Source organism: Gorilla gorilla, chromosome 2, assembly GCF_029281585.2.
Source record: "Gorilla gorilla gorilla isolate KB3781 chromosome 2, NHGRI_mGorGor1-v2.1_pri, whole genome shotgun sequence".
NCBI lineage: Eukaryota > Metazoa > Chordata > Mammalia > Primates > Hominidae > Gorilla > Gorilla gorilla.
This window is the reverse complement of record NC_086017.1, coordinates 111,486,702-111,500,149: the sequence shown is the minus strand read 5'-3', so window position 1 is coordinate 111,500,149 and position 13,448 is coordinate 111,486,702. Positions and strand designations below refer to the sequence as shown.

Sequence of the window (13,448 nt, the reverse complement as noted above, 5' to 3'; positions counted from 1 at the left end):
AAACACAGCTCCTTAATACTACAGCAAGCAAATTTTAAGAACCAACTTCTTCATTGAAATGGAATTTTCATTTTGTGAATATTACTACAGATCAGCCAATGGAGGAATCCCCTTTTTTGGCACCTGGGAGCTTCCTGAGCCTTAAGTTGATGAGGGAAAGAAAGGTTAGTTAGATGCAGAGTGATCTTCTTCCTCTTGTGGAAAGTCTATGCCCCTGGATCCTGGGCTTGGCCATGTGACTTACTTTGGCCAGTGGGACATTAGCAAATTTATCAAGCAGAGACTTGAAAGCATCTGTTTATTAATCTGCCTTCCCTCACTCCTCTTTAGAACCCTGAGACCACTATGTTAAGAAGCCTGGGCTGGTTGAATGGCAGATGAGAGACTATATGGAGCAGAGATGAGCTTTCCCAACTGAACAGTTGCTACTAAAACCAACCAAACACCAACCACCAGACATGAAAGTGAGTCATGAAGGATTCAAGATGGCCGAATAGGAACAGCACAGGTCTGCAGCTCCCAGCAAGTTTGACGCAGAAGGCAGATGATTTCTGCATTTTCAATGTAGGTACCAGGTTCATCTCACTGGGACTGATTGGACAGTGGGTGCAGCCCATGGAGGGCGAGCTGAAGCAGGGTGGGGTGTCACCTCACCTGGGAAGCACAAGGGGTTGGGGAATTTTCTGCCCTACCCAAGGAAAGCTGTGAGGGTCCCAGCCTGAGAAACTCCCACACAGATACTGTGCTTGTCCCACGGTCTTTGAAACCCGCAAACCAGGAGATTCCCTATGGTGCCTGCCTCACCAGCACCCTGGGTTTCAAGCACAAAACTGGGCGGCCAATTGGGCAGACACCGAACTAGCTGCAGGAGCTCTTTTTTTTTTCTTTTCATACCCTGGTAGCACCTGAAACACTTTTACACTGTTGGTGGGAGTGTAAATTAGTTCAACCATCATGAAAGATAGTGTGGTGATTCCTCAAGGATCTAGAACTAGAAATACAATTTGACCCAGCAATCCCATTACTGGGCATATGCCCAAATGATTATAAATCATTCTACAATAAAGACATATGCACACGTATGTTTACTGCAGCACTATTCACAATAGCAAACACTTGGAACCAACCCAAATGTCCATCAATGATAAACTGGATTAAGAAAATGCAGCACATATACACCATGGAATACTATGCAGCCATAAAAAAGGATAAGTTCATGTCCTTTGCATGGACATGGATGAAGCTGGAAACCATCATTCTGAGCAAGCTATCACAAGATCACAAAAACAAATACTGCATGTTCTCACTCACAGGTGGAAGTTGAACAATGAGAGCACATGGACACAGGGAGGGAACATCACACACTGGGGCCTGTCAGTGGTGGGGGGCTAGGGGAGGGATAACATTAGGAGAAATACCTAATGTAGGTGACGGATTAATGGGTGCAGCAAACCACCATGGCACATGTATACCTATGTAACAAACCTGCCATTCTGCACATGTAACCCAGAACTTAAAGTATAATAATAAAAAAAAAAATTAACCAGGTGTGGTGGTGGACGCCTGTAATCCTAGCTACTCGGGAGGCTGTGGCAGAGAATTGCTTGAACCCAGGAGGCGGTGTGGGGAAAAGCAAGAGAGATCAGATTGTTACTGTGTCTGTATAGAAAGAAGTAGACATAGGAGACTCCATTTTGTTCTGTACTAAGAAAAATTCCTCTGCCTTGAGATTCTGTTAATCTATGACCTTACCCCCAACTCCGTGCTCTCTGAAACATGTGCTGTGTCAAACTCAGGGTTAAATGGATTAAGGGTTGCGCAAGATGTGCTTTGTTAAACAGATGCTTGAAGGCAGCGTGCTCCTTAAGAGTCATCACCACTCCCTAATCTCAAGTACCCAGGACACAAACACTCAGGGACCTCTGCCTAGGAAAGCCAGGTATTGTCCAAGGTTTCTCCCCATGTGATAGTCTGAAATATGGCCTCGTGGGAAGGGAAAGACCTGACCGTCCCCCAGCCTGACACCCGTAAAGGGTCTGTGCTGAGGAGGATTAGTATAAGAGGAAGGCATGCCTCTTGCAGTTGAGACAAGAGGAAGGCATCTGTCTCCTGCCCGTCCCTGGGCAGTGGAATGTCTCGGTATAAAACCCGATTGCACGTTCCATCTACTGAGATAGGGAAAAACCGCCTTAGGGCTGGAGGTGGGACCTGCGGGCAGCAATACTGCTTTGTAAAGCATTGAGATGTTTATGTGTATGCATATCTAAAAGCACAGCACTTAATCCTTTACCTTGTCTATGATGCAAAGACCTTTGTTCACGTGTTTGTCTGCTGACCCTCTCCCCACTATTATCTTGTGACCCTGACACATCCCTCTCTCAGAGAAACACCCACGAATGATCAATAAATACTAAGCGAACTCAGAGGCTGGCGGGATCCTCCATATGCTGAACGCTGGTTCCCCGGGTCCCCTTATTTCTTTCTCTATACTTTGTCTCTGTGTCTTTTTCTTCTCCAAGTCTCTTGTTCCACCTTACGAGAAACACCCACAGGTGTGGAGGGGCAACCCACCCCTTCAAGGCGGAGGTTGCAGTGGCCGAGATCACACCACTGCACTCCAGCCTGGGTGACAGAGCGAGACTCCATCTCAAAAAAAAAAAAAAAAAGTGAGTCATCCTCGATCATTAATAAGCATCCAAGCCCGTCAAGACAGAACTACCCAGCCAACACTCAACTCATGGCAAATAATAAACATTTGTCATTTTTCACCATTAAGTTTTGGGGCAATTTGTTATGTAGCTACTGAACACATGAAAGTTACTTGTTAAACAATTAAATCACAGTCTGCTTGTCATTATAACTAGGCTAATTTATGAACCATAGTCTATCAATCAACATTTAGCAATACAAATTTGATTGGTATCTGTGGCCAAACATGATAATTTTTGTATGAAGGAAATATATCCTAATTTGCAATTAGGCAAAGAAGCCTTTACCAAGGTTTTTCTGCATTGCTATTAAACATACTATTTTTTCCTTCCACTCTCACCACTTATGTTCAGTAAACATACTTTTAATGTTTATTAGTGATAATATTTTAACCGTATTTCTTCTTAATATGAACTACCGTTCATACAGGAAGAATGATACTTAACCTTGACCTGTAAAGTACATATTTAAGATATAGTCCCACTAGAAAAAGGTGCCCAAGTGAAGGCAACAGGCCACTGATGGCGGAAAGGAAATGAGTGAGTCTTTGGTGGTTTTGATGTTGCTGAAGATTTAGTGGAAAAGCTGAGAAAGTTTCGTTTTCACAAAGAAACGAACAATGCTTCTATTGTAATGAAGATTGAAGGATAAACGCCTGGTGGTACTGGATGAGGAGCTTGAGGGTATTTCACCAGATGAACTTAAAGATGAACTACCTGAACGACAACCTCGTTTCATTGTGTATAGTTATAAATATCAACATAACGGATGGGAGAGTTCCATATCCTCCGTGCTTTATTTTCTCCAGTCCTGTTGGATGTAAGCCTGAACAACAAATGATATATGCTGGCAGTAAGAATAAGCTAGTCCAGACAGCTGAACTAACCAAGGTATTTGAAATAAGAAATACGGAAGAACTGACTGAAGAATGGTTATGTGAGAAACTTGGATTTTTCCACTAATGTGAACTTCTGTGTTTCTAAAGTATTTATGTATTAACCCTACCATACTGGAACCAGACATAAATACTTATTTGTGTCTAAAAATGCATTGTTACTTACAGTTTGTTTTCTGCAGTAAAGAAAAATTCTTCATTTGTGCAAAGTTTGATCAAAGAGGAAATCATCTTTATAGTAATAAAACTTTGTACGGTGTTTCCTTATATTGGTAATTATTCGGTGGATTACTTTTCTCCATGGACTTTTTGCACTCTTGTGACTAACTTCTATAACTTATGGTTCAGAATTTGTTACTATTTACAGACACCACTGGAATGTGGATATATTAGATTGTGAGAGACAACAGTTGCCTCCTTTTGACAAATACTGGATATTAGCAGTTTATTTATGAAAATAGCATATTATCACTTGTCAAATCATTGAAATTGATGTGGGGTCAAAGACTTGAGTGACCCAGTATTGAGTCATGAATAATTTACTGTAGTGTAACCTGCATTACAAGTACATTGATCAGTTCTGCATCTTGTTTGGTTTTCTGTATCTTTTTAATCAAGTCTAGAAACTATGTTCATCAATCACTGATTTCTAAGGTTGGGGAGTTAGATTTTATGATAGAATTATGACCGTTAGCTTTTCTCCTTATGGAAAATAGCATCTTAGTCTTAGAAATTGGTGGGTTGTAATAATCAAGGGCTTCATTCCTTTTACGTCATTTCTAAACAGTTTTGCATCTAGGTTAATAACACTTCATTTATAAAGCACTGCTTAATGTCCTGTGAACACTAGTTATTTTAAATGTGTTAATACTGTGCCTTTGATTTGTTAGCTTTAAAGTTAGTTTAAGACTTTTACACTCCAGTATTCCAGATTTGGTGAAATTAATACTTTTTTAAAGAGTCCAAATAAAATAATTTTCTAATGTGTATATCTGAAATTTATAATAAAATCAACTTCATATTTTAAAAATTCCGACTATCTGCTTGAATTGGTGAATACATGGCAGTCGAGAGTTATAATTTTGGGTATACTTGTGATTAGTTTTGTGCCATAGGAAAAAATTAACTTAAAACTTTGGCCATAGTTAATAACGTTAAAACATCAATATCACATCTTATATCCTAATGGTCAGAAGATATTCTGAACTGGATGCTTGAATAGTTAACTAAACCAGTCTTGTTAGATGATGGTATTCTTGGCATAAAGCAAGGATTCTGTTATTTGGCATACTTATAAAAACAAATATATAAGTAACCATTGAACATTAATTTGATAATAGGTCTAGAGACTCTGAAGACTAACCAAATTTGGTGAATGAATTCTTATATTAAGAACATCTTAGTCATCTCAAAACTAGCAAAATTTAAATTTTGGCATGTTTTCCATTCATATGTTCTTTGTATTTTATTTTTGAGGTTTCTGTGAGAAGTAAAGATGGAATTTTCATGATATCGAATAGAACATCTTCTGTTCTCAACCTTGGCTTCACTAATTTAGAAGTCAGCAAGCAGTAGAAAGTTAGTTGGAGATGAGGAAGTTCTAGAGTAGGTGTTTGTTTTGGTTCTCGGAGGCAAAAGAATCTTTATTCCAATTTCCAGAAAGAGAGAAAACCCACCCAGGAAGTTTAAGAATTCTTTAAACAGGTATTTTGATATTGGATAATAGCATGCATGTAATTATGTAGAAATGCAAATGTAATCCAAGTGAGTGGAGAGTGTTTTTAATGTTTTGGAATGAAGGAAATGAGGTTTTGTTTCACCTGGTTTGCAGCAATAAGAGAAACTAGTGCTGCAATAATGTATTTTTAAATGAAGTTTCTTATTTTTTCTTGCATGTTTTAGTTTTATTTTTAAATTTGGAGGTCCTCCTTAATGTCAGATAATATTGACCTGCCATACATTAGAACCCTTAGTTCCCCTACTCTCTTTAACAGGAGCGAAGAGCTGTGATAAACCTTGCTTTTTTGAGCTTGTCTGACTCCTAGTCAATTACATGTTTTTTGCAACACAACAGATTGAGGCTAGAGGATCAGTAGGACATTTTTATTTTATCTGTTCTATGGGGAGATTTACAAATCCCATGCTCTAAAATGTTCTCAAACATTTGTATAGATTTCCCTTTCATCTTACTAAATTTTGCATTGTTCTTTTCAAGTATATTTCCTATTTAGTGTCTTTTTTCTGCCATCCCCCGATAATAACTCCAGTTTTTTGTTTTTTGTTTTTTTCATAATTCCAGTTTCTACATTCCGTATCTTTCTGGTACAACCATTCCCATTCAACCTTAATCATTCTTTCCTTTTTGGCAGCAACTTTTTTCCTGGGACCCTCCTTCATGGTCTTCTAAGTCAGCGCTAGTTTTGAAATTGTTGGCCTTGCATAAGTTCTGCGTAGCATCTAATGTCAAAATAAAATCAACTGGTAATCACAGTATTATTTAGTGTGGTTTCCATGACAACAAAAACACATATGAAGAAAACTTCTCAGGTTACTATCCTGAAATTCCAAAATGGCTGAGTTTTGAATAGTGATCACTTTGTTCTGGTGTTGATGCTATTATATTAGGAAAAAAGTTGGTTGACTGCTTTTGTTTAATTGACTTCTAAAATAAATGTTCAAATTGTCTAGTTCTAAAAGTTTACTAAATGCCTAATGCAGTTAAACATACTGTTAAGAGCGTGTTGCTAAATTTTTTTACTGTCATTACTAAATAATCTGTGTGGCAAAATGTGTGTCAGCACTTTTCCCTCCCCTTTTATCTCCTATTTTCAGGAGTCAAATGTAGCCATAAACTGTATCCTTGTCTGACACTTTAGCTAAAAAATTCCAGTTAGGGGAGTTTATTGCCAAATTAAATTTGGCTGTTTCCCCCCAACCCATATAGATATTAAGGAAGGTATACTTAAAAAAATGTTTGAACTACTTTTAAAACCTGAGCAATGTCATTAATCCATATGTGGACTAGTGATGAATAGATATTTTCATAAAAGTTTAAATGCTGATATTTGGTGGAAGTAGAGGGTAACTTGCATTATATAAATTCAAGTATTCTTACTGTGGTTGCTTTCCCTATTTGTTCAATAAACTGATAATACTGGAATCTATAGAGTTTGAGCCATTACAACTTCTGTGAGGATGTGTTTCAAACATTTCTGGACAAATCTTATTTTGTATTTCTGAAAGAATGTAATAATCTTCTAGCCACTTAAAACCAATGGTCCCAAGCTGAATATTCTTGAGAAATTTGTTTTTATTATGCCATTTGACATTTCAAATCAGTGCTCATATACAGTAATCTTGTGATAGAAATTGTATTTTCTTGCTTTTTGGAGTATAATTCATATAAATATAATTACTTGAATATTGTTTGAGATCATTAACATGCCAGGGCAGTTCCCACTGATTTCGATGGTCCGATATAATCTCATTCAGGAGGCTTGAAACATTAATGGTTTAGTCTTGTGAATTTTAACAGTTCTCTGTCATCATTTAAAAAAACCAACAACTGGCACAATTTCTTAAGCTGTGGTTTCAGTCTCTGCTAGTTCATATTGCATGTTTATTTGGGACAGTCTTTTGTTAAGCATGGTGCTTGTACTGGTTTAAATAAAATGTTAACATTAAAAGAAAAAAAGATATAGTCCCACTAAAGATGGTGGCTTTTACTCATCTGGTATTACTAAGTGGACCTATTTGTAAGCTTGCTATAAGTTCACAGATGTGCTTGCTTTTATTAAGTCTACTTACTATATGAGCAAAATCTTATAGAATTAAATCTGAACTCATAGTCTTATTAGCACTGTATTCCAATCAATTTATGCTATGGAGATGGGGTCAGGAAGGGTAGAGTATATGTGTTTAATAGTTTCTGCTTTTTGTCTCTCCAACTGAATGCTCTTGTTGTATATCAGGGATGACAATAAAAATGCTTTTTGGAGCCAGAAAGGTTATAGAAAGGAGAGAAGCAGTACAGATGGGAACTGGTAAATCAGAAAGCACATGACCCCCGCAGGGAATGTCAGCTTAGAGTGGCCAGATATTCCAATTTTTTCGAGAGAAAATTCAATTCTTTTTTTTTTTTTTGAGATGGAGTTTCGCTCTTGTTGCCCAGGCTGGAGTGCAATGGTGCAATCTCAGCTCACCACAACCTCCACCTCCTGGGTTCAAGCGATTCTCCTGCCTCAGCCTCCCAAGTAGTTGGGATTACAGGCATATGCCACCACACCCAGCTAATTTTGTATTTTTAGTAAAGATGGGGTTTATCCATGTTGGTCAGGCTGGTCTCAAACTACCAAGCTCAGGTGATCCACCCACCCCGGCCTCCCAAAGTTCTGGGATTACAGGCATGAGCCACTGTGCCCTGCCTAAAATTTAATTTTTAAGTGAGCTCTCCAAATTTTTGTATGTTTGCCACTAATTTAAAAAATTTAAGGCTGGGCACAGTGGCTCATGCCTGTAATCTCAGCACTTTGGGAGGCCAACTGGGGAGGATCACTTGAGCCCAGGAGTTCAAGATCAGCCTCTTTTTTACAGAGACTATATCGCTATAAAAAACAGAAAAAGATTAGCTGGGCATGGTATTGTGTGCCTGTAGTCCTAGCTACTCTGGAGGCTGAGGGGAGAGGACAACTTGAGTCCAGGAAGTCGAGGCTACATTGAGCTGTGATCGTGCCACTGCACTCCAGCCTGGATGGCAGAGCAAGACCCTGTCTCAAAAAATAATAATAAAATAAAATAAATAAGAAATTTTAGTGCTATTGTGTAATTCAAGCAATACATGTAAAATATAGCCAACAGGTACTGGACTGTATTAATAAAATGAAAATCCAGGTATCAGCATTTTCCCACAACCTTCTCATTTCTTTAATTATCCAAATATGATTTCTTGAATATTTAGGATAAGGGAAGAAAATTTTTTTTCTTGAAGTCTAGGTTTAGTTTTTAGTTGATCCTCGCTTTGTTGAATCCACAGATGTGGAAACCCAGGATATTGAGAGCAGACTGTACGGATGTGAGAAGACGAGAAGATCCACCTTCTGAGTCAAAGTGTAAGAGAAAAATCTCTCCTGTAAACCACATAGCCCTGCCATTGTTTCAGTTTGAAAGCTTCTGAAACTGTGGATGTGTTATGGTGCTGTGTTAAGTGCTGGATGAGCCTTGCCCGGCAGCTTCCCATTCGTTGGGAATCTTACCTTGTCAGGTTCTGGTTATTCTTCCACAGCACTTTGATCGAGATTGTAATAAATATAACAACATTGCTGATGAGGATAATGGTTACAGGTACGATGAATGACCACAACAGCGGACTTTTTATGACACCATTGGGTTCTGGAATTGCCAGCCAGCAGCTGTGGAGGAAAAAAAAAAATTGCTTCAGCAGACTAAGAAAGGTATACATACTGGTCTTTGTGCTATTAACACTATTGACATTCACTCAACTGAAAGATCTGCTAAAAGTTAACATCCCTCTGCATTTTACACATTTGAGATGACTTATGACTTTCAAGAATTCTACCCACTAGAAAAGTGAAATAATATACTATAACTTTAAACTGTCTCCTATTGATGGGCTTTTTTTTTTTTTTTTTTTTAGACTGAGTCTCGCTCTGTCGCCCAGGCTGGACTGCAGTGGCGCAACCTCGGCTCACTGCAAGCTCCGCCTCCTGGGTTCACACCATTCTCCTGCCTCAGCCTCCCGAGTAGCTGGGACTACAGGCACCCGCCACCACGCCCAGCTGATTTTTTTGTATTTTTTTTTTTAGTAGAGACGGAGTTTCACCGTGTTAGCCAGGATGGTCTCGATCTCCTGACCTCGTGATCCACCCACCTCGGCCTCCCAAAGTGCTGGGATTACAGGCATGAGCCACTGCACCCAGCCTTGATGGGCATTTTTAAAATATTAATGTTTAAAAAGAGTTTGAAAAAGTTATTTAACCTCATTGTACCTGTTTTGTGTTTTGTGGGGTTTGTTTTGTTTTGTTTTGTTTTTTGGTGGTGGTGGTTGTAGTGGCATTTTTTTCTCATCTGAGGTGAGAATAATAGTAACCACCTACTGGCATTGTTGAAAGAATTAATTAATTCATTTAATAAATATTTAGAGTACATATTATGTGCTAGACACTGTTTTAGACACCAAGGTATCAGCAGCGGACAAAACAAAAATCCCTTCTTTAGTGAGGTTACATTCTAGTGCAGAGAAATAGATAAAACAAAGTAAATAAAATACACAATATGTCAGATGGTGACGAATGCCATGGAGAAAAAGTAAATCAGGTAATGAGAGTAGAAATTACTGTGTATATGTGTGTGGTGGGGAGGGGTGTTTCATTTTAAATAGAGTGGTCAGGGAAAACCTCATGGAAAAAAGCTGTATTTGAGCAAAGACCTGAAGTAGATGATGGGGAAGGGTGTTCCAGGCTGAAATCACATCAAGTGCAAAGGCCCTGAGGTGACAGCTTAAGAAAGAAAAAAAGGCTAGTGTGGCTGAACCACAGTAAGTGGATACGGTTAGTGGAAAGATACAAATTATGTAGGAGCTTTGTGGGTGATTGCTTGTACCCTAGACAAGATGGAGAGACATGACGTGATCTGTCTTGAGTTTTAAAAGCATTAATCCAGGTGCAGTGATGAGAGAACAGCATGAGCAAAAGTAGGAAATATTAGGTTGGTACAAAAGTAATGGCAAAAACTGCAATTACTTTTGCACCAACCTAATACCTAGGAGTCTATTGCAATAATATGGATAGTTTGGACCAGGAGAGGAGACGTTAAGAAACAGTCTGATTCCTGATATATTTAAAAGTAAAGCAAAATAATTTATTGATGGGTTGGATGTGGTATGTAGGGGATTAAGAATGACTCCAAAATCTGAGCACCTAGAAGGATAGAATTACTATTAACTGGGGAAGACGATGAGATGAGCAGGTTTGGGAGGGAAGATGAGGAGATGTCTATTAAACAGTCAAGTGGAGGTGTCAGGTAGGCCATTAGGTATTACAATGATGTAAGAAGGTATGGCACATATTTGGCATTCAATTAATTTTATTTTCTTTCCCCTGGAGTTTTGTAAAACACCATTATTATACACTTAAAAGGATTTCTAAATATTTTTTGCATTGGAATAGTTTTAATTTAAATTATTGGAAATCATATTTCTAATCTGAATGACCTAGGAGGAAACTGAGATGATGTTCCATTCTCTGTAATGAATTTAAAAATGCAAAGGCATGCTTGCCTCTAACAGATACAATAATAAGTCCATCCATAAATAAAATAGTGCCAAGTTTATCTTCAGGATGGTGGAGGTTGATCTGACAAATAGCTATGGACTTGAGGTCTGGAGAGCATTATAACTGGATGCAGATGAAGTATTTAACTCCTTGGTTTGCCATGGAACATAGGGAAAGAAAGCTTCAGTGTAAAAGCAATACTTGAAAAATTTCCCCCCAATTATAATTCCCCATGTTAACCTCAACCCTTTGGGAATGTCTGAAATGGCCTACATAGTAGTGGTACAGAGAACTGGGGGTAGAGCATTAAAGAGGAATGTGGCCTGCCCTACATTCACCCTGTAACCGGGTCTATGCAGACACAGCAGTACTTCAGGTAACTGGGTCAGGGATTTCAGGATGATTGGCAGAACTGGGAGCAACAGGGGAGTGCACAGGCTCTTGAGGAGCAACTGCTAGGAGAATAACTCAGGAAAACCAAAAATAATCCCTCCTGAGTTTCAATATATCCTGAAGAAATGTGGCCCTTGATGGCATAGGTGTAGGGTGGAAGGTGGGGGAGAAAGTCCAGGAGGAGGCAGATGCTTATGTCACACATCCTTTCCTCTTTCCCCAGCTTCTCTTATTATCAGTTGCCTCGTGTCTTCCCCAACAACTAACACCGTAATCAGGAAAGGAGCTGCCCTTAATTATTTACAGCTCAGTGTGAATAAACTGAAGTCAGTTGGCTTCTTTCTTCTGAAGACTTTTTTTTTTTTTTATACTTTAAGTTTTAGGGTACATGTGCACATTGTGCAGGTTAGTTACATATGTATACATGTGCCATGCTGGTGCGCTGCACCCACTAACTCGTCATCTAGCATTAGGTATATCTCCCAATGCTATCCCTCCCCCCTCCCCCCACCCCACCACAGTCCCCAGAGTGTGATATTCCCCTTCCTGTGTCCATGTGATCTCATTGTTCAGTTCCCACCTATGAGTGAGAATATGCGGTGTTTGGTTTTTTGTTCTTGCGATAGTTTACTGAGAATGATGATTTCCAATTTCATCCATGTCCCTACAAAGGACATTAACTCATCATTTTTTATGGCTGCATAGTATTCCATGGTGTATATGTGCCACATTTTCTTAATCCAGTCTATCATTGTTGGACATTTGGGTTGGTTCCAAGTCTTTGCTATTGTGAATAATGCTGCAATAAACATACGTGTGCATGTGTCTTTATAGCAGCATGATTTATAGTCATTTGGGTATATACCCAGTAATGGGATGGCTGGGTCAAATGGTATTTCTAGTTCTAGATCCCTGAGGAATCGCCACACTGACTTCCGCAATGGTTGAACTAGTTTACAGTCCCACCAACAGTGTAAAAGTGTTCCTATTTCTCCACATCCTCTCCAGCACCTGTTGTTTCCTGACTTTTTAATGATCGCCATTCTAACTGGTGTGAGATGGTATCTCATAGTGGTTTTGATTTGCATTTCTCTGATGGCTAGTGATTATGAGCATTTTTTCATGTGTTTTTTGGCTGCATAAATGTCTTCTTTTGAGAAGTGTCTGTTCATGTCCTTCGTCCACTTTTTGATGGGGTTGTTTGTTTTTTTCTTGTAAATTTGTTTGAGTTCATTGTAGATTCTGGATACTAGCCCTTTGTCAGATGAGTAGGTTGCAAAAATTTTCTCCCATTTTGTAGGTTGCCTGTTCACTCTGATGCTAGTTTCTTTTGCTGTGCAGAAGCTCTTTAGTTTAATTAGATCCCATTTGTCAATTTTGTCTTTTGTTGCCATTGCTTTTGGTGTTTTGGACATGAAGTCCTTGCCCATGCCTATGTCCTGAATGGTAATGCCTAGGTTTTCTTCTAGGGTTTTTATGGTTTTAGGTCTAACATTTAAATCTTTAATTCATCTTGAATTGATTTTTGTATAAGGTGTAAGGGAGGGATCCAGTTTCAGCTTTCTACATATGGCTAGCCAGTTTTCCCAGCACCATTTATTAAATAGGGAATCCTTTCCCCATTGCTTGTTTTTCTCAGGTTTGTCAAAGATCAGATAGTTGTAGGTATGCGATGTTATTTCTGAGGGCTCTGTTCTGTTCCATTGATCTATATCTCTGTTTTGGTACCACTACCATGCTGTTTTGGTTACTGTAGCCTTGTAGTATAGTTTGAAGTCAGGTAGTGTGATGCCTCCAGCTTTGTTCTTTTGGCTTAGGATTGACTTGGTGATGCGGGCTCTTTTTTGGTTCCATATGAACTTTAACGTAGTTTTTTCCGATTCTGTGAAGAAAGTCATTGGTAGCTTGATGGGGATGGCATTGAACCTATAAATTACCTTGGGCAGTATGGCCACTTTCACGATATTGATTCTTCCTACCCATGAGCATGGAATGTTCTTCCATTTGTTTGTATCCTCTTTTATTTCCTTGAGCAGCGGTTTGTAGTTCTCCTTGAAGAGGTCCTTCACATCCCTTGTAAGTTGGATTCCTAGGTATTTTATTCTCTTTGAAGCAATTGTGAATGGGAGTTCACTCATGATTTGGCTCTCTGATTGTCTGTT

The 13,448-nt window shown here is 38.9% G+C and overlaps 1 protein-coding gene and 1 pseudogene across 2 annotated transcripts in view; one reads left to right on the top strand and one right to left on the bottom strand.

The window, feature by feature from the left end:
* Positions 1–13,448, bottom strand: part of ADGRG7 (adhesion G protein-coupled receptor G7) — a 92,244-nt gene that overhangs the window by 28,816 nt on the left and 49,980 nt on the right. For both annotated transcript variants that reach the window (XM_004035979.5, XM_055383555.2), the window contains one exon: positions 8,857–9,012. In XM_004035979.5, coding sequence (XP_004036027.2) covers positions 8,857–9,012 — 156 coding nt within the window. The remainder of the gene's footprint in view (positions 1–8,856; positions 9,013–13,448) is intronic.
* On the top strand, positions 3,245–3,776 carry LOC101139889 (glia maturation factor beta-like; annotated as a pseudogene).